Genomic DNA, 22,044 nt, shown 5'->3' with positions numbered 1-22,044 from the left:
ATACCTTTTTTAAAACTAACATCTTCATTCTTTAAGTTGAATTTTGAAGAAAATATTTTTCACTGTCTGGTGCTGTGGCTGCACACACCTCAACAGCCCTGAGATCAGCTACTCTGCATAGCTGTTAATGAGGGATGTCCGTTTAAAACATACTCTCATTTTTACAACTTGCCATCATTATATCCAAACTCAGCTGGCCATTGGTAACAGCTCCGAAGGTTGGGATAGTACAGGAGGGGAAAAAAAAAAAAAAATTAAAAAAAAAATCTCGAAGCAAGGTGGCTTGAAATGCATCGCCCGAGCTACGTAAGGAGCTCTTGCAGCACTGCAGCCTGCCTGGCACTGGTAACCAAAGCTACTGAAAAGGAGAGTAGTATTCAAGCATTTCCCAGTGTGCTAAACAATCGGAAAGGATCCAATGCAGCTGAACATGAACATGTGCAGAACTTGAGTTCACTGGTACGTTTTCTTGTAGGGGTGATGGAGTGCAAAGGCAACAGATTCAGAAGTGGGGGGCGAAAAAAAAATTAAAAATAATCACAAGGAAAGCAATGGACCCACCCCAACGTGGCTGGTTCTGCCGTTTGCAGGTAAATTGTACAAAGAGATGATAAACACCTGCATACTTTTGTCTGAGCTCAGATGCTTTAAGAATCATAACCACACAGAGCTTTCCTACAGCAAATTAATGCTTAGTATTGATTAAGAAAAGCTATGCATAAGGTATTTACAAGATGAGGACCCTGGCCATCCCCACAGCCCAGGGATATAGTACATGTAGCATAATACTAGAAACGGAATGCAGCTAGGGGCCTTGCACCGACTTGTTGAACAAGCTGTGCAGGAATAAAATGCACCAGTGATGCCAATCATTTACGATAATACAAATTTCAGTGTAACTAGACACAGATTACCGTTTTGGATAGTTTCTGCTCAAAGTAACAGTTTAAATTTTAAAATCCTGCTGAATTATAGGTATATTCATGGCAAACACGCTGTAAAATAATTATGAACACACTGTAAAATAATTATGAACACTAGAAAAATTCAGAGACTCTCACAGTCAAATTCTAGCATCACTCTGTAGATAAATTTGGACAGTCCTTCCAGCCTCTCTCCAGCTGTACCCTCTGGGCATTCTCTCTCTCCACACACAAGGCAGCCCCTTGAGGCCCCTTCCCCAAAATTAGGCCAGAATTTAAATCTAATCCAAGAATTTTTAAACATGGAAGGGAAAAAAAATCTGGTTTTCTGCATATGAAAGTTGTACAAATGTTTTATTATTAAAGGAAAATACACTAGCTTCTGTTAGGAAGAAGTCAGGTGTCTTAAAATGCTGATTTTGTTTTGTTGTCCTCATAAATACAAGCACTGTAAAATCCTTCACATATTAGAGTCAGTGGGAATTCTGCCATGTGGCTTCATTAGGACCAGGATTTCCTTGTAGTTGTGATTGTTGGCAAGTGTGACTAGTCCTTCAGTGAAGGAAAAAAGTTACCAAAAACAACAGCTCCAAATCAAAGCCCTGATCTTGCAAGTACTTTATCTCTCCCTCCCTACACCTTATTTCAGTATGTTGTATTTACACAAGCTAGGTAAGTCAGACTTCAATGCTTGTATCATCGGACTAATCTTGAAGACCTTGGAGATATTAAAAGCTTAACTGGTCATGGCTCTGAACAACCTGCCCTAGGCTGAGTCTGTCTTGGCCCTCTGCTCCTCTGGCTGGACAGACAACATCCAGAGGTCCCTTCCCATCTGTATTGTCTAAATTTTAAAGTTTGACTGTGTTAACACAGACACAGCGTCAACAAAGCTTTCAAGGACCACATCTTCACTCGAGTTATACTGAAAAAACAGAAGTCCGTGCCCTTACAGAGAAACATTAATGCCTGTCAAAACATTATCATCTAGAGACCAATTACAGTAGTTTCCAGAGTCTTTGTTCCCACAAAACAAAGCCTGACAATACCATCAGCCTTCTCATACTTTCCGATTTGACTGTTTCTTAATACTTAAATACTTCGGGGTTATTTTAGTAATGCTGCTGTTCCAGGGGAAGCTGGAAAACAGGACACTTGTGCCTGGCTCCTTCAAACCCAAGATGACCCTTTGTGGCTCAAGACAGCTGGAAGGTCAGACATGACTCTTACATCTCGTAGGTTACAAGCCCAACTGGAAGAGCCCGGGCCACACAAACCGTCAGCTGCTGCCAGACAGCGAAGGCTTGCACCAGGGTGCCAGCTCCCAGCGTCAACGTGCTTTTGGACCCTTAGAAATGTCTGCTTAATGTTATCTGCTCTACATCCTGCTCCAGTAACCCCAGTTCCTCCTGTTTGTTAAGGAAACTCCTCGCAGTAAAGTTAAGGCATAGGGCAATGTACAGAGACCTTAATTGTCTCTTATCTCACCCAAATTCTCTGCTGAACTAGCTAAACCAGCCACATGCCTTCCTAACAACTGAGCTCACAAACAGCAACGCATTCCTCTCCGCTTTCTGTCCTCCTCCTCACCGTCCTGCCTCTATAGGCTGACCAAGCTGCCCTTCCTCTTCCTCTACTGAGAAAGCATGACATTGACTTCAAATTCTCCAAAATCTATTGCCCAATATTAAAACGTGTCAGATGAGGAAGCCTTGATTTCAGAAGTCTTGCTCCACCTCAGAGTATGTTTACGGTAAAGGCTGGTCTTCCCATCCCTGCTGCAAAATGCTTTTAACAGCCTCAAAGAAAAACACCCTGCTCTTAGACCCGCCTCTCTCAGCACTTCAGATTGTAGGAAAGTTGATTGTTTTTGACAACAGCATAGAACATACAGATTTTATAACCAGATGACTGACTTAGAGAAGACACACACCTCCGTCCAAGCTAGCAGCACCAGCCACCCTACATCCGCCCGGGCATTTCCTCTGCTTGGTGGAGTAACGCAACCACGCACCACGCTCCGATGAGGAAATTCACCTACCTTGATGGTGATGCTGGCGGAGTATAAAACGCAAGTGCTGAGGGAAAAGGCTGCTTTTTCAGTGCTTGCACAAGAATAGGTTTATATTCTGGGTCAACACACCATAACGAACCTTTTCCATTCACCTGCAAGAAAGAAGTACTGCAAATTAGAAAATCCAGGGACCAGGGTGTTGCAGTCATTTCTAATTCAGTATTCCCAAGAAGCAGCAAAATGCAATGATGTAGGCATCCACCGCTGTACAGCTGGTGTACATCACCTGCACAAAAAGTGGACGCTCCAAAACTCAGCGCATGGTGCCTAGACCCTTGTTATACGGTATGGAAACACTCGTCTTGCAGCTTGGGATAGCACCTCCATTCACGCTCATCCACTGAAAGCTAGAAACCTTATTTAAACACTTGGTAAACACAGCTGTGATTTTAAGGATCCATCCAGGCATCAGTGAATTGATCAGCAGCCTTTTGATTAACAGGTTTCTAAGTAAGAAACCAAAGCACCTTCCCCTTTGCTTAGATATGGCCACGTACTAATTTAACTTTACATCACCCTGTCAAAGCAACTTGCTGGATGCTCAGCTACGAAAAGGATTATTCCACTTTTTCAAAATCTGAAAACCTAATTAATGTATTTTTTGATGCACATAACAATGTAAGCACCACTGTGCTAGTCATTCTTGATATTAAATTTGATATGCCAAAAGTTCAGCAAGATAAAGCATCTCTTGCTCCTCTCAAGGGTTTCTTCACATACTTACTATATAAATTTATAAAACCTGTTTTTCAAGCCTGCTAGTTCTTGCAGCATAAAGAGGAAAATTATATAGGAAAAGTTAAAACAATTCTATAATCACTGACCTGATATTCCAGCTAACAGCTCTACAGGCAGAAGCACCAGTTTTTTTTGGGGAAAACAGATGTTACAAGGGCGATCGTGCACATGGCAGAAGGATGGGGCAGCTCTACACCTGAATTAGAAGATCTTTCTATAGGACTTTTTGGGGAAAAGTCTCAAAAGCAAAACCCCAAGCTTCATGGAGCACCTCCTGCGAGCCCACAGAAGCCAGATGGCCTCCTCCAGCCAGTATCAAGGGGGTATTAATACCATTTTATAGATGGATGGATACCCCATGACCTATTTAAGACAGAAATGGACCCACAAAAAGTGTGTAAGTCTGTGGTCCTGTTTAAGTCACAGGACTTTTCTTGAAAAGAGGAAATAATTTGCTCTCAATAGTGAAAAATCAAAACAGGGAGAGCTCCAGCTGAGAAAGAAAGATGCTGCTCTGTAATTTTAGTTGAAGCTATTGTCCATACAGATGTCTCTGAGCTGCAGCATCTCTCAAAGTTGGTTTTTGTTTTGTTTTGTTTTTTAACCCGAAGCTTTCTTATACTAAACTTTTCATACTAAAACTGAGTACAGCCTTTAAGATACCTATCAGGAAGCTTATCTTTAATTAAACAGACAATTGCCTCATTGTTGGTGGCTAGCGGGGTGACATAGCTGGCTAGGTACTTACAGGGGGTATCCTCCCAACAGGCTCCATCATCATCTCAATGACAAACACCCTGCACCTCTGCTGGACCCCAACCCTTTCCCCCGCATCCCAACCCTGCCCAGCTCTGCCTTTTTTTCCCCCCACATCAGTAGCTTTGAGGCTCTTGCCCTCAGGGAGCAGTGGGAACTCTCCCAAATAGCACACCACTGCTCTACACCCTTTTATCTACTACTTAGGACAAGCACTTCCACTTGACACCTAATTGGGTTCAACTGTGGGCTGCAGCCAGAATGGGGTTAGCTTCCCCTCTTTCATCTTCCCACCAGCTTGCTGCCCTGATAATATAATACAGTGATTTGGGGTGGGTACTTCTTTGTGCAGTAAGATTAGGTTAGGTGTAAAGCAAAAATCACACTCCTGCCCACCATTATTTGGACTAAATGGAGACACTGAGCAATAGAGATGATGCCCATGGGGCTGTTCCTGTGCATCCTTGCACTCGCATCTGCTGATGAGCAAAGACACACAGTGGGAAGTCAACACAGGTCCAAAGTCAGTGCCATGCTTTAGGGGAATGCCGTGCACAACTGGAGCTGAAAACCCCACAGAACACAGATACATCCAGCTTTAAAGCAAATCAGCAGTCTAACTACAGCAACAACAAAACACTGTGCCACTTCTCCTAGCAAAGACAAAGCCTAGATGACCCAAAATGCTAAACTGCCCCTGGAGGTCAATATTTCACATCAACAGTGGGGCAACTGTTGATGTGCTAGCTGAAATGTACACATAACTTCTATTTAACATGTACAGAAACAGCCCTCCAGAGTCAGTGCGGAGCAGCCACCAGGCCATTTTGACTCTTCATCTCAAAATGAACAGTTACACTGTTCCAAGATTATTTTTTTGTCTATCATCTTTTTCTGCATATTTCTAACATTTCTAATTTCACTTGTAGGATTTTACCTGGTCAAATAAAGGAAACCGGGAAGGGAAATAATTCCCGCGTTTTGAAGCACTGGGGCTATTTTGTAAAGACACTAAGTTTCCAGCCCCCAGCATTCTGGGGCTTGATTACAGCAACCTGTGCTGGAAAAAAGATGCCCCCCATGGTGCAGACTTCTCCTTTACCTTCACCACCAACCTGCAGTGGTTCCTGCCCTGCCAGCAGTGAAGTTCAACCACTGGGTACGACCAGACCAGCAAGGAAAGCCCAAGGAGCAACCAAAGTGAATGGAATCAGCCAGTACCGGTGGCTCAGGGTTGCTGCAGAGGTGGGCACCCACCTCCACACTGCAGAAAGCCCCCCATGAGCTTCAGGCCTGGGCAGAGGCTCCACTGGGTTTGGGCAGCTCTCACCAGCTGCTTCCACTTGAGCTAGGTCAACCACTGGAAAATATTGTCTGTATACGTGAAGGTATATCATACGTTCACCGAGAAGTTTATCAGATAATAGACATCTCTCTCCTAGCTCCACAGGCTTATAGATGGGACCTGCTCTTTGTCTGGATATCTGAACAGCCACAAAGATTGTTTACCATGATCTCTTCTCAAAAACTTTAAAAAAAAGAAAAAAGATAAACCGTAAAGGAAGGCAAAAAAAAAAATCACCTAAACCACATTCCTACCAAAACCAAAGGGAGACCTTTTGAACATATTCAAGCCCTGTTCCCCCAGCTGCCAGAGGAGACAGTGGCAGGGCCACATCCATTTGAGCAGTGGAATGCCAAATTGATGCTTGACATGGACGCTGCTCCCGCCTCCTCGCACCTTTTCTCCCCAGTGGTATTAGTAAAAAAAAGCCCAAACCCACAGCTGTAAAAACAAGTCTAGGAAAGAGCAGGAGGGCTCTTCGGCACTTCCAACTCCAAACCACTTTTCATTCCAGGTCCTCCCAGCTGCGTATCAGACACCACTCCCTCAAATAAAGCCATATCCCACTGTAGACCTCTCTTCTCCTGACCCCAAGCTGTGTGACAGTTCTTAAGATGCAAAGACCATCGCCTGTAACTTCTGAGGATCACTAACCCACAATCACACCTCATCTTCAGGGGCACCATGGCCACAGCAAGTACGCTGGAAGTCAAGCAGGTGTCCCAGGTACCAGCTCCAGCACTGTCTCCTTACTGTTCATCAGTTGCAGCTCTCACCCACCATTACCAGAGAACCACCGAAATCTCGTTTGTCTGGTAACTGCAGACATGAGCTCAACTGCAACTCTAATAAAGGGTATTTCAGCTTGTGAGTCTATCACCTGGGGTGTACCTTGAAAACCACTCAAACACGGCAGCACCACAATATGTGCATACAGAAAAGGTAATGTATATTTTAGTAGGGCAGAGATTTGACGCACATACATCCTGTTTCCATGGCATGAGAAGTTCCTCCTCTCAAGTGAAGTGCTGGTTCCTGAGACATCTCAAAGCAGTTACTTTCCCCTCAGCACCCTTCAACTCATTAAAGGAAAAACACAACATAAAATATTTTTCAGTGATCCAAGCAAGGACAGCCTCCCCTCAATCTCCGAATGCCATCGTAGACTCCTGAACACCCACAGCCTGCTGTGACAGGCAGAGTATTTATCTGGCTGATACAAATATATGTGCAAACAGAATGACCACCCACAACTATGCCTGCAACACCAGGAGATGCAGCTTGGTGGAATTAGCTCTGCAGAGTGAGAGAGTTGGTGCTGGGGGATCACCTGCATGTGCCTGGGAGGTTTCTTTACTCCACATCTCCTACAGCAGGGTCTTGTGGACAATGTCTGGGCACAGTCAGGGCACAGCAAGCATGCTCCTGCAGCACCTCTTCCAGATTAGCACCAGCCAAACTTAATCCAGTTCCTGAGTCCCAAAACTGCCCTGCAGTGCCTGCTCATGCGGGTAACTGGGGGGGTGGGGGAGGGGGAAATGAGGAGATTCACTTTGAAACGTGAAGTCCAAACCAAAATATTAGCATTATGGCAACGATGAGGAAGAACTCTTCCTAGTTCTGCTGCCAGACCTCCAAGAGATGACTTTGTAGCTGACAGCTGGCACCAATAGCCAGGGAGGTATCAGAATGCAGCCTGCCCTGGCATGGGCGGGGGCACAGACCCTCCCCTCCTGTCAGACTTTACACTCTTCTCATCCGAGAGCCCAGATTCATTTGAAAGGCTTTAAAACCCTTCTTACCCTGATATTACAAAACAAAACATGCTCCTCATGCAACAATGTCATAAGCACCTCTGCTTCCATGGGCACTCTGGACAGAAGAAAGCTGACTCCATACTGTCTTCAAGACACAATTAAGATGCCATTAACAAAGAAAAAAGGAAGAAAATACAAAATTATCTTGGCCTCTCAGGGAAGCACCTAGAGGCATTGCTAGTGCATGGTTACAGGCGGCACAATCAGCAAGACGAGCTTGCAAACTACAGCCGCTCACTGCAAGTGACACATAAGGAGCTCATCCAAAGGGGTCTGCAGCATTCCAGTCATGCCCTGAGGAGTCTGCATATGTCAGACTTACTTTGCAGGAAAAATTTGGAGCAGTGTTCTCATCTGGTCCTTTTCTAAGTAAAGATTTAACTACTATGTGCTGGAAATGAGGAAGCTTCAGCAAAGTTTCAGGAGGGGCTTTTTTGGTGTGGGGTTTTTTTGTTGTTTGTTTTTTGTTTTCGGTAAATGCAGTTTCTGTTGTTAAGAATTAAGAGAGATGTGCAGTCTTCAGAGCCTTGTGAAAACACTGACAGGGCATATTGGCACCACCTTACCGGTAGTGGTGGTACCTACTTTATGTTTTGTTTTTCCTGCCACAGGTGTCACATCGAGCAGCAAGCCATCCTTTGGCTTTCTTTCAGCCACTCCAAGCCCAGCAACACTGGTGGAGTCAGCAGGGTGATGAGAGGACCGGACACTCTCAAGCTCCTTCTGCCCAAATGCCAGGACACAAGGTTTGGCTGATAACTACTTAGCGGTGAGGGTTTCCGGGCTGGAAACGGCTGAGCATTAAAGGGCAGATCCACAGACAGCAGGAACTCATACACAGATTTAGGATTCTGGAAGAGACCAAGGGGAGACTTCATGGTGGCCACAGCTTCCTCACAAGGGGAGGAGGAAGGGCAGGTGCTGATCCCTTCCCTCTGGCAACCAGTGATAGGACCTGAGAGAATGGCAGGAAGATGCACCAGGGGAGGTGTCACAGCCCCAAGCCTGACAGTGTTCAAGAAGAGACTGGACAACACCCTCAGACACATGGTGTGAACTGTGGGGTTGTCATCTGCAGGGACAGGAGTTGGACTCAATGATCCTTGTAGGTCCCTTCTAACTCAGGACATTCTATGGTTCTAGATTTCCCTTTCCTGCCCCAATTGTTCTGAAACTCATGTCTCCCTTCTTGGAGAGAGATACCCAGCCCTTTAAGGGGACCTTTGCCATCTGCAGCAGCTTGTGGTTGCTGCTCAGGTCAGTGTCCTTCACACAGACACAGCTTGCAGCATCTTAGTCCCCTGGAGCCACATTAAAAGCCCATCCTAACACTCAGCAGGTCTCAGCTATGGGGGAGTTTCTGGCATTGCCACACAGCAGTAAAAAGTCTTTTTTTTTTTTTTTTTTATTCAGGGCAAAGCTGCTGGTTGGGAAAACAACACCCTAATAATTTATTGTAAAAGCATGGATACTGAGGAGTGGTGATGTTCAGTGCGAACAGGACAAAGCAGTCCTTCCCAATGCCCACGCAGCTCCGGGACCTCTCTCTACAGCAAGAAGCTGTCAAGCACGCCAGGCATCGCATGCCTTTCTGATAACAAGTCTGTTACCACTTAGGCTGATCTCCAAGCACAGGGGTCCAGGATTTGTTTGTTGACTTTTGGTATGTGGTTTGTTGGTTTATTTAAGCCAGAGCTGGCTCTTTAAGGAATAGGATGAGAAATGAGAGAGGGAGGAAGGAAGTCACTGGTAAGATCATAGAAGTCAGAAGAAGAAAGAATTTGTACAGAAAAGAGTATCTTTGACTTTAAGAAGTTAAGCTTGTGTCTGCACCATGCAGAGACACACGCTGCTATGTTATGACAGACGTTAAAGCAACATAGTATATTAAATGCAGGAATTAAGGGTAATTGGAAAGCTAGAGCTGTGCTAAGTGTAAAAGAAGATCACAAGTGAAAGAATGAGTCAGTTTAATATTCCAGACAGCTATTAGACTGAGAAACACTCAGCCATGTACATACAGCGCGCCTGTAAGCAAGGGCACCCTACAGAAGACCACATCTGCACTCGAATGGGCAACACCTGTGCTAGAAAAGCAGGGAAGGAGGAACACACCCCAAAATTTCAGTATGGGAAAATAGAGAGAGCATCAGTTTAAGAAGCTTCAGCAAAAAGACATCCTAAGACAGATGTCTAAAGTTTCAGGTGGGTATTGAAGGATAACAAAATCACAAGTAAGTGGAAACAGGGTCCTTTGCAAATCACATCAGCCAGCTTTAAAAAGGATGCAGCACAGCTGGCTATACCCAGGTCAGTACTAAAGAAAATCAAGAGACTTTTGTCATCCTGTGATTTGTCAGAAGTCATATTTCCAAACCATCTCCAGCTGCAGATGAAGTGTTAGAGGACACAAAGGGGAAGAAAAAAAAAAAAAAAAAAAAAGAAAATCCTTGAGAACCACAGAGTCTTCTCCATTTTCCCCTGATTTTCAACCTTGATCCACCTCCCTCCCGCCAGGCCTCACCTTGCCATGGCTTCTCTCCACTTTTCGGAAACACTTGTTCAAGGAGAGGTTGTGTCGGACCGAGTTCTTCCAGCCGGTGGGTGCCGTGGCAAAGTAGGGGAAGCGCTCCAGGATCCAGCTGTAGATTTCTTTGACTGGCAAGCTCTTGTTGGGGGAATGCTCAATTGCCATGTAAATGAGAAGGCTGAAAGAGTAAGGGGGTTTGGAAGTGGAGGATGTCTTTTCAGGGTTCTGGTAGCAGGATGGTGAGAAGGATGGCACACTGTCGCCCTCAATGTCATACAAGGGGCTAACGATCGGAAGACCTTCACTTCCAAGGCTGAAGTTTGTTAGAAGGTTAGTACTTTCATGCAGCCAGTTCAAATTTGTGAGCTCATCATCTGCTGAATCTCTGTCCACCACAGTGGCCTTTGGCCTGCCGGCATCGCCTGCATCGGGCAAGCTTCCCATCCCATGACACTGACGTAGTCCTGCAGCTTTTTCTGTTCCTGGCGTTTCAGCTTTCTTATCCGGAGTCATTCCAGTGACTGGACCCATTTAGCTTTATCAGTCTGCAACAAAAGAGACAATCAGAAATCAATGCAAACCTTCAAAATCATGTTCAATGGCAGCCCACCAAACCCAAATACAGGTTTATAGCATCTCCACGCTGTGCAAGAATACTGCAGTCACTGATGAGAGACAGGGTCCAACACAAGCTGGTTGTGTTGGTAATCTCATGAGCACATGTTAACTCCCCCTGGTTTATAACTGGTAAAACACTGGCACAGGTTGCCCAAAGAGGTGGTAGATGCCTCATCCCGGAAAAATTCAAGGCTGGGCTGACTGGGACTCTCTTGTCCATTGCAGAGGGTTGGACTAGATGACCTTTGAAGGTCACTTCCAATCCAAACTATTCTGTGATTCTATAACCAGAACTTATGGTAAGGACTTGGAAACTGCTGTATCTATCTTGAAATGCCAATTAGGACACAGAAATAATGGCTATTTTGATGTCAACATCTGAAACCTGAAAAAAGACCTTAACAGGTAGGATTTGATCCATTCAGCTCTCACATTAACTCTGCAGTTATAGTCATTGTATTGTAATTTGACCCTATTTAGGTGTGTTTGCCTTTGGTGCCTAAAGAGTAAAAAAAATAAGTTGCAGAACTTAAATCAGCATAAAGTGAATCTGTGGCCTCAGCACAAATGAAGTCTTTACGACCCTCTACAAGCCGCAGTCATTCCCAAGAACTGCCCCCCTGTTCCCACCAGGGAAAGATGTGGCCAGCCCATCGTTTCAGCTGGAGCTGCCCAGGTCTGAAAGAGCTTCCTTCCCCTCCCACAAGGGCTTGCTGCTCTAACTGCGGCTTCCCCGCAGAGCAGAGGGTGGTGCGACCAGCTCTCAATGGGAAGGAACCACCTGCTGGGGTGGCAGCTCAGGCCTCTTGCAGCAAGAACAGCTAACTGCTTGCTTTGAACATTTCCTTAAATTTAAAACAATAAACATACTAAAAACTGCCACCCAGAATGCCAGGTCTAACAGGCTACCTATGCTTTAGAGGCATTACGCTACCATAAAGCATCTTCTTACTCAGAGTTTTAAAGATGTCATCCAGCAAACTATGTTATGCTAACAGCTGTTTTTCTGCTGGTGTGACCACGTTGGAGCTTCGCTGCACCTACGGCTTTGGCCAACATAACTGTACCACAAGTACAGGCCAACAAAACCACCCTAAAGATCTGGTGTGTATATCTACATGTACAGGGGCTATACCAGCCTACTATAAACATAAGACACTCCAACTATGGGTGCAGTTTAACAGCAAAGCTGAGGTTTGTATTAACTGTAAAATCCAGGAAAGGAAAGGGGGGGGAAAAAAGGAAAGGGGGGGGAAAAAAGGAAAGGGGGGGGAAAAAAGGAAAGGGGGGGGAAAAAAGGAAAGGGGGGGGAAAAAAGGAAAGGGGGGGGAAAAAAGGAAAGGGGGGGGAAAAAAGGAAAGGGGGGGGAAAAAAGGAAAGGGGGGGGAAAAAAGGAAAGGGGGGGGAAAAAAGGAAAGGGGGGGGAAAAAAGGAAAGGGGGGGGAAAAAAGGAAAGGGGGGGGAAAAAAGGAAAGGGGGGGGAAAAAAGGAAAGGGGGGGGAAAAAAGGAAAGACCCACCACAATTCTGTGTCACTGTACATGTGCTATCATCCTGGTTTCATGCTCTAGTTCCTACTCCAAGAGCACAATTGCAAGACTAGGACAGTTTCCATACCATGTCTCACCAGACAGCTCTATGCAGTTACTGGATATTTCCTTACAACCGATTTTAGTAAACACATGGCTTCATGCACTGGCATCTTCTACAAAGCGAAGGCAAGGAGTCGGCCAGCTTGTGTACACCTTCTGGCTGTTCCACCTACAAAAAAATCACACCGTCGGCTGGCTCCAACTCAACAGCCTCACTGTGTCCTTGTAACTACACTGCCCAGCCTGCCCGGAGGTGTATTTCCCCAGCCTACTTATTTCGGAGGAAGGGAGCAATGTATGCGATGAAGGCACGATGCGGTGACATAGAAAGGCAACAGGATACAACGGTATTATGCTCTCCAGCAGGAGCCAGAGCCCTGCCAGCCCCTGCCTGATTCCAGGCAGGCGTGGGGTCCAGAATTTGTGCCTCCCTCTCATGGTTTAACCCCAGCCAGCAAACAGGACCATGCAGCCGCTTGCTCACTCTCCTCCTCAAGTGGGATGGGGGAGGGAATTGGAAAGGGAAAAAAACCCACCAAAACCAACCAACCAAAAAAAAAACCCCAGACAACTGGGTTGAGATAAGAACAGTTTAATAGGACAGCAAAGGAAGACATAATAATAATAGAATATACAAAACAATGCAATCGCTCAGCGCCCATGGCACTGATAATCTGTTCATTCCCAAGCAGTGGCATTTACCCTGTCTAACTCCCATTTATATACTGAGCACACCATCATACAGTAAGGGACACCCCTGTGCCAGCTTGAGTCAGCTGTCCTGGGTTTGCTCCCTCCCAGCTTCTTGTGCACCTGGAAGAGCATGGGAAGCCAAAGAAATCCTTACAACAACCAAAACACCAGCGTATTATCAACATTCTTCTCACGCTAAATCCAAAATACAGCTACTAGAATTAAAATTAACTCTATCCCAGCCAAAACCAGCACACTCCTCCAGAAAACAGACTGGGTTTCACACCAGCAACGACTTCTCTCTTCACCTGCTTATATGCTTTCGCACCAGCAAGTGCAAAGCTACTTTGACAGTAACACCTCTACCTATGCTTACTAGTACTAGTGCTGGAAACCATCCCCAAATTTTCTATTTAAGTGCAGGGATGGGCATGATTAACTACCAGCTTGGTTATTTAAATAAATAAATAAATAAATAAATAAATAAAGCGAACTGCTCAAATAGCTGGTCAAAAATAGCTTTGCTCTCCCTACAATTTATTTCTCCCCCAAGCGCCCAGAGCAGATTTATATTGGCAGTCAGTGACTGCTGGCGTTAAACACAGCAATATATACATATGTTTATGTCACTTTTTCAACCCTTTCTGAAATTAAAAAAAAAACAAAGAGCTAGTGATAAAATTCATGCAGTGAGAAAAACCCCAAATCTGCTACAACACGAGTTGCACCATTTTCCTTGTAACGATTCACTTCACCTGTTTGTTCAGCGCCTCTTCTGCCAGCTACATACTAGCTTACACCTCTTAGCCATGTATTAATAATTTTAGCACTCAGTTCATGTTGCACGAAATATCCCTTTGCAAATCTTCAGTCAACACAGTAGATCAACAAAATGCACATGCACACACAAACACATGCAAGTATTAGGTCCCTATATTTATTTCTTTGGTGAAATGGGGCAACGAAGTCTGTTTTACAACTCAAATATGGCCTGGGCACGCTTATAGTCTCAAAATATAGAGGAAAGAAAATCATATTAATTTATTAAACTGGCACATAAAATCAGGTAGGCTTTGTGGTGTCAATGCGCTATTTGTTTGCATGCTATTATATGTTAGCAGAGAATCATTAGAATAATTAATACCCTACTTTAAAAAAAATTGCAAGCAATACGCTTGCAGTAAATAATGTAGGCTAGTGCCGTGTTTCTCTTAGTAGATGCATTACAAAAATCCACATCTCATATTACCTTCTTAGTGCCTAGGCCACCACCTCGCACATGTTCTACATGAATACATCAGCAGAAATGAAAACGTTTTTTTCTAGAAAGCTATGAAGGCCATTATTAGACTATTATAACCTAATAAATAAGACAAAAATTAAAATCACAGTTCTGTAACTACTGCATTTTTCAAAGGGTGTTCTCCAGTGGTCTAAACTGAATGCTGCATTGAGGATAATTTAAATATAGAAACAGCAGAGTTATTTTAATTAAGTAATACTTAACTCCATTATGATGGCAGCAGTGAGTGGTAACGTCAAGGACCATCAACCGTTGGAGCTGGTTTTCTGGAGATAGCCAGTGTTCCTGGACAGCACCACCTCAGCCCCAATGGCATAATGTGCTTTATACGATGCTAACCTACCCTTGCTTTGCTTGATCTCGTAATATTGTAACCTCTAATTCTGTCCAGTTTACTCTGGCCTCCTGCTGCATCAGTCCGAAGCAGACGCCAACACTGGCAGCCTCCTTACCACAAAGGGCTGCAAAGCCATCAAATCTCGCCGTTCCCCTGGGCAAAGATCAACCACCACAACTCCAAGGGGTACTGACTCCACAGATGGGCTCATTAACAGATATGTTAACGCCTGTCTCACCTCCCAAGCACCCAAGGGCCACGTGGACCACAGGATCTCCTCACCTCTCAAGCCCACAAGGGCCATGCAGCCCATAGGACCATCTCTATCTATTCATCTGAGACAGCACTGCTTTCTGCTGGTAGCAGCCTGGTGGGGAGGTACAGCAATGCCACCAGAGTCTATCTGGAGACACCCAAGTGGTCAGCTTGCATGGTCTCCAAAGCCCCTCTTCACTCACGCAAACCCTTAATGACATCCAAACCTCACAATTTCTTTTTCTCCATGTGTGCTCCGCCTGGCCATAACCAGGTGGGACTGTGAGAACACAGCTTCCAAGCTGTCATTTTCAAGATTACCTCTTCCAGTATTTGGGTTCAATATTTTATAGAAGGGTTATATGATTCACCAAAGCCATCTTTGCTGTAAGCTAGCAGGGTCTTGTGGTCAGGGATGACCCAGTAGGAACACCACTGGAAGAGCAAGGAGAGCAGACTAAGAAGACCACAGAAGCTCTCCCATGCAACATCGTGATAAAACCATATACACTTGGATGCTCAGATTTTTTCCTAACGTTTCTCACTGTTAACAGCTAGTAGGGCTGATGCAAACGAGGTTAGAGGTAGGCCCTAGGACCTGCTCTCCACAGTGCTCCCACCCAAGCTGATCTGAAACAGGGATGGGGAGAGGGAAACTTAGCAGAAAGGCAAGGTTAAAAGCATACAGGAGCGTTGCGAGGCCACTCAATGAAATGTATCTTTCACTTCTTTACTGGCACTTTCCCCACCTCTTCAGCTACTCCAGGGACAGCAGAAGCCTTGGAAGAAAACCATCTCCAAAGGACACGCACCTGCTCAGCTGCTGAGACACACTCCCTGTCGCCCTCCTACAGCTCTCCTTGAGCCACTTCTGACCCAAGGAGGATGGCAGATGGCAACCATTTAACCCACTTCTCCGGCTGGCACTTTGAATGCCCAGAGACTTGCTGCAGTTCCCCTGGGGACAGTCCCTGCCCCTCAAGCAGGGCCGAAAGGCAACCCCCAGCTACGCAAATGCAGAAATAATGTGCTTTAAGCACACCTCTGAAAAACGTGCAAGAGTTTACGCTCTGTCCCATGAGCTTTGACCTACCAGTAAGTATGCAGTAACACAGCACGCTGCTGGTAATTAGTATTAACATTTGCAACCGATAGCCGAAGTATTCAAAACCTAAAAGCATCATGCATCCAAATCCTAAGGAATTGAAGCATCCATCTCGTGTAAACACCTTCAAATGAAGAGCGAACCAAAACACCTACTCCTCAAACACAAAGTACTGCAGCAGAGGTCCACGTTATTTTGCATGGTAATTATAGACAGAGGACTATGATTCTTGGGTAAGAAGATTAAAAGGCTGCAAAATCAAATGACAGTACTCGAATAAATGTTAGGGTGCACCAGAAATGAGGCGAGAGAGACAACCTTCATTCCGGCAGTCTTGTGATTTTTGGCATCACTCAAGAGTGCATGGAAAAGCCAGGAGAGGAGCTCCCTTCCAATAAACACTGGTCCAGCACCCAAAGCCCAGTGAAGTCCTGTTCTTCCAGGCTGCTTGCTACCCAGACAGCACAGCCCAGGTCCAAAGGGGCTGATTAAGGCTGGAGGTATATTCAGGAGGCAATCAGGTCCAGAGAAGACCTAACAGATCAGAGAAAGAGATTCAACACCACAAGACAATATTTTTCGCAATCTTCTTTCAAACTCACTGAAGAGCTAAATTTATGAACAGTTACGAGGGCTGCAAGGTCCTCAGACTAGCAGAGCACATCTGGGGTTAAACCAGGTTTGCAAACCCCCAGCTACAACTTTATTTTGACAGAAGACCTTGAGCATCTCTATGTTCTGCCACAGAAATGAGTGCTTTGATGCGTCAGCATTTCATGAAGACAAAGCTGCTTTAACCTAGGCCAACCGGGTAACAACACTGGAAGTCTGCTGGGGCAGGTCCAGGGGAAAAAGCTGTAGCAGACACCTCCATCCCACCAAAAGCGACGATCTACAAAACCAGCAGCATTGCAGATGATGGTGTATAGCCACTATTTTAGTACTACAGTCACCACGCCTGGACTCACCTACCCGGCAAGAAAGATTTCAGCCTTTTTGTTAAAAGATGGCACAGCCTTGTCTGTGCCAAATTAGTGCATGAGCAGAGCCGCTGCTTGACCCTTTTTCACTCTCCAGTGGTGTCAGATGAAAGGTGCCATTTGTCATCTGCACAACATCAGTGCCCCAGGTTAGGACAACCCTCTCTACAACCTATTTATTTCTGTAGGACCAGCCAAGCAACTAGGTCACCTCTGCTAGCAGTGGGGAGACCTGGAACCTGCTAACAGTGCAGTCATTTACCTCCAGATGTAATAAAAAAAAAAAAAAAAACACCCCCCTCCCAAATGTCACCATGCATTGTCTAAGGAGTAGAATATTATTTCAATCCAAAATAAGATATTTTTAGCCATATCACATGTTAATGATAGCAGCTTTGCAACTGCCCTCTCTGCAACAAGCTCAGGGCACACCAGCCTTAGCCACAGAACTGGGCTGTTTGTGTACTCTGCAACTTTAGCACTAACATATACAGGCTCTGAGAGAGTATTTAGAAAGATCAGTACATGCTTTTGCATGCAAACAACTAAACCAATAGCAAACTCTTCTATTCATTTTTCATATTCCCTTGCATTTATGGGAAGCATATTGACAGCAGGGACTGTCCTGATTTAAATACACCAATGTAGATATCGTGTTGTTAAAACAGCCCAAGAATTACACAAATAAATTACTGTCACCGCTCACTTATACAGGTTTAGGATGAACTTTCAAGCCAATATGCACAGGGCAAAGGACCAGCTACAAGTTTTCGTGCATTAGAAGGAAGAGCAACAATAAAAATCTTGGCACAAGTAGTGAAAACCCATTGATGAAAAGCACCACATCCGCTTGACCTGGAGCATTAAGAGCATGACACCAGACCATTTTTCCCCCCATTAATTTAACCTTTCCCCCTCCTTCATCTCCTTTGTCTCAGGCTGCCCAGCTCCAGCCCCTGCCCACCTCACACGGGCGGCTCAGTGGTCTGGAGGTCAGCCCAAAAGCCCCCCGCCAGCCCTGCAAAAGGCCTATATTTGATTACAACAGTATATGATGTCACGTATCCAAGACGACTAAAAGCATTACAGTCTCCCAGGGACAAAACCACCTCTCGGCCATAGATGTCAGCAAGCCAGGACCTGCTGTCTGCAGAGAAGAGTGGGCAGCTCCTCTTGGCTTGCAACAGGGGGGAAATTAAAAATAATTGTTTAAAAAAAAAAACAACAACAAAAAAAAAACATTAAAATGTGGTTATCAACTTCTCGAATCCAGTCTGAAAACAAAAACCGACAACAAAACCCCACAAAACCAAACAATAACAAAAACCCCAAACAAACCCACACAACCAAAACCAAACAAATGAACCAAAAAACCCCAAAACAACAACAAAAAAACCAAGGACCAGACAAGCCATAAGAGTCGTAAGCAAGCTCAGGGGTTTCTTTTTAACCTTGGCATCGGTAGGCTCAAAGGATAAGAGAGTGTTTCCAGGTATTTGCTGAAATACTTCCAAGCCTCTCCCACTTTAATACCCCTTTAATGTCAATATTCTCCCACACTCTCTGATCTAATTAAAGGCAGGAAGGAGGAGGAAAAAAAAAAGTAATGAAAACCAATTAAAAGGTCCAGTACCAAGAAAAGTTAAGAAACACTGTAAAATTCAAAAAGGGAAAGGATCAAACCCTTAGCATAGCCCAGGGAAGGTCAGGGAGTGAGAGAAAGATTTCATCTGAGATCTAACTTGTATGAAAAAAGTTTGGTTTTTTGTTTTTTGAAGTACACATATACACACGCACAAGTGGGTTTTGTGATTGAAATAAATGTCTGCAACAAAAATGATATGTCAAGTCACGAACAGGCCCAGGCCCCAATTCAGACCCTGTGCATGGCCCGGAGGCTCCGGGCTGTTCATTCCAGCGCTGTCTGCAGGGACTTTGCAATCGTGAAGCCTTTCCAAAGGCTGCAGTCACTGTTGGACAGGGCTCCCTGTGCCTCAGATTTAAAACATGCACATGAAAACAGTCTAACTAAGAAACTGGCAAGTGAAAAAAATTTTCTAAAAAATCCAGCAGCGAAATCTAAACTATTAAGAAAAACCCTTGGTGTCACAGAAAGGGAGGGAAAAAAAAAAGAAAAATGCTTTACTGCTAATAGCAGCTTTTCAAAACATGCCTTTGGGTCATGTTCCTTAAATTGAGTACATTGCTTGCTAAATGGACTAAAATGCAAAAAAAATGTAAGCCATTGATATGTTCACAAGTAAGCCATTTGAGCAAATGCCTTGCAAAATAATTCTGATGCTAGTTCTCTTTCCAGGGTAACTCTCTCACACGTTTCCCTACCATCACCTTGAAATGGAAGTGAATATAGTTACATTTCAGCTGGTGTCAGTACCAATTTACCAACACTAGAAAACATAGCGCTATCATTTCCATCCAGCTTTTCTGCCTTCTTCAGCCTTGAAGTACCGGAACTCCCTATTTCCAGCTGAAAACCAAAAATTTGAAGCTTCCAAGTGACCCTTCCGCAAGGTTCAATTTAAAAGCAGCATCGCAGCTGTGGCACAAAGCCACCGCCACATTACCAGCACAACTCCGTGACCACAAAGCTGCCACCGATCACTGTTTCCCAGCTCCAGCTTCCGAAGCACGAGTTTTGCTCCAGAGTCCCTGGCATGGCAAAGCGATGCTCTGCACTGTGCTGAGCTTCCCTGGCCAATTCGCTCTTAATTTTACTCCACAACTGTTGAACTTGGCTTTCTGTTTCCAAATCACTTTATATCAGAATCATCCCTCTGCTTATAATGGTTGTAGCATAAAATCATATTTTCTTCTATATGGTGGCTGCACGCTAGGGCAACTGGACCAAGTTGGTTTCTCGTATAGAAAAATTGCCCAGTTTAATCATACAGGATCTATATGTTGAGGTACACCTTCAGAAGATAGAAGTTTCTCTAAACACAGAGGAAAGGCACCCATGCTAGCAAAAGTAGACCGTCCAAGCCCAAGATGCCACCTGACACTTCTCATATGGCATGGTCAAAAGCTCAAAAGCTTACTAGCTCTTACTTCTGACTTCTCAACATCCCTAAACCAAAACAAACTGGCTGATAACTGGTCTGGTGATGTTCCTCAGACACCAGAGCATGAAGGATGACTGGCTGCTGCTTGGCAGCAAGCTTCCCAGCTCACAGTCACTCAGCTCTACTTTGCACAAGTTCTCCAGTTGCTGAGATTTCTCCACACCCAGTAATCAGCTTTTAAGGAACCATATACTTGCCCCAAATCTAAGCACAATGTAATGCAGCAAGAGTGTTCAAAAGGAAGTAAGCAGGGGACCGCACGTGAACTGGGAAACTAAAAGCAGCTACAAACCAGCAAGATAGGAATGCACTGAAAATAATCTGAGAGAAGAAACAAAGCCTGAGCATGGTATCAAGATAAACTGCTCCAGGAGATGGGCTTTGTGAATACATCCAGTCACACATCATGAAGTCCACAATAAAAACGCAATGGCAATTCGTACGACGCACACTGGTGGGACACCCAGATGCGTAAGTAAAATAACAGGAGGATCGAGCAGCGTCACCCACATCACACCCATCCAGTGCTTAACAGGTGGAAAACACGGTCACGACAACAGAGTCAAAGGTACCTAATGATGCCGTCCAAAGGCACGTCCAGGCGTGCGGGTCTTTGGCTGTAACGCAAAGACCGGGTTTGTCACCAGCTGCAGAGGAAGTCCCGCACACAGCCACAAGCGCTGGAGCTCGAGGCTGCAGACCTGATCTCAGCCCAGCCCTGCATTTCAAACCCACCCCACCAGCAAGTCCGGAGAAGCAGCGTCAAACACCGTTGACCGCAACTGCTATCCTGCAAGGCAGCCAACACACACAGGTCTTGCTGACCCGAGTAAATCATATTAGGATTTCCTGCTAGTGGGAACTGGGTGAAAATATGCCCAACTTACAGACTAATCCTTGCGGAGTGTGCAGAAGAGCAGCAGTGGGGGGTGATTTCTGCAGCAGCAGTAGCCAGTTTAATGGAGACTCTAACACACCCTAACCTTTGAGAAAAAAGTAGGGAGCTCCAAGCTGAGTTTAAACACAAAAGAAAAAAAAAAATGAACACATTAGAGGGGAAAAAAAAAAAAAGGTCAAAATCCAGATAGTTGTCTTTTGGTATAAATCTTCTTATCTGCACAAATTCCAGGCTTCTCTTAAAATGGTCCTGGTACGTGAGCAACCATTCGGTAAGACGGGTGTTTCCACCCCAGACACAACAGCCAGTCTTCCCGCTTGCTGACTGTGCAGACCGCTGGGCACTCAGCACTGCGGAGCACCCAGCAGCACTCTCCAAAAGCGAGTGTGACCCAAACCTCGTGCTTCTGCAGCCGTAACCTAGAGCACTGCTGTGTGCTTTTACCCAGCATGGCGAGCATGGGACGAACAGTTCATCATCACAGAGCACGCACTAAGACAGAAGGCACGTGCAACACAACAGGGAACGAATAAACACGAACCACACATAAAGGTCCAGCCAGAATAAAACTGAAGTAGCATCTCAGGGTTTTCTTGCTTTACTTCTGGGTATCTTCTTTGGAAACTGACCTGGTAAGAGACACATCGCACGCACTCAAACCGACCCTCTCAGTTGCTGTGCCGGGATGCGGACGGGGTTTGCAGCCTGCAAGCGCGCACTTGTCGAGAGACGGAGCCGCGTGCTGACGTGAGTCACCCAGTGCCGCTGACAACAGCATCTCAGTGCAGGAAGTTGCCCAACACCATTTCGGTTGTCAAGGGGCGAGGCACATATGCGAGGATGAGGCACTCACTGCCTCCATCTACTTCCCTCAAAAAGTTACAATCAATACAGTGACAGCTTACACACAATACACCTCATTAGCGGGAGGGAAAGGAACCGCAACAGCCATAAAAAGAAAACTCAAGGAGCCAAATGGAATAAAACGGACAGAATTC

The 22,044-nt window shown here is 45.2% G+C and overlaps 1 protein-coding gene across 5 annotated transcripts in view; it reads right to left on the bottom strand.

Annotated features, from left to right (window-relative positions):
- The window catches only part of FOXN2 (forkhead box N2), a 36,089-nt gene that overhangs the window by 10,979 nt on the left and 3,066 nt on the right, over window positions 1–22,044 (bottom strand). For 3 of the 5 annotated variants that reach the window (XM_065632625.1, XM_065632629.1, XM_065632626.1), the window contains 2 exons: window positions 10,178–10,728; window positions 2,965–3,089 (listed from right to left, as the gene is read on the bottom strand). In XM_065632625.1, coding sequence (XP_065488697.1) covers window positions 2,965–3,089; window positions 10,178–10,714 — 662 coding nt within the window. In that variant the 5' untranslated portion in view covers window positions 10,715–10,728. Of the gene's footprint in view, window positions 1–2,964; window positions 3,090–10,177; window positions 10,729–12,417; window positions 12,562–16,403; window positions 16,496–22,044 lie in introns of those variants that run through there. The other 2 variants (XM_065632627.1, XM_065632628.1) reach the window with 2 other exon arrangements.

Source organism: Caloenas nicobarica, chromosome 3 (genome assembly GCF_036013445.1).
Source record: "Caloenas nicobarica isolate bCalNic1 chromosome 3, bCalNic1.hap1, whole genome shotgun sequence".
NCBI classification, from domain to species: domain Eukaryota; kingdom Metazoa; phylum Chordata; class Aves; order Columbiformes; family Columbidae; genus Caloenas; species Caloenas nicobarica.
Note: the sequence above shows the minus strand (reverse complement) of the source record. Positions and strands in the feature narration are given on the sequence as shown.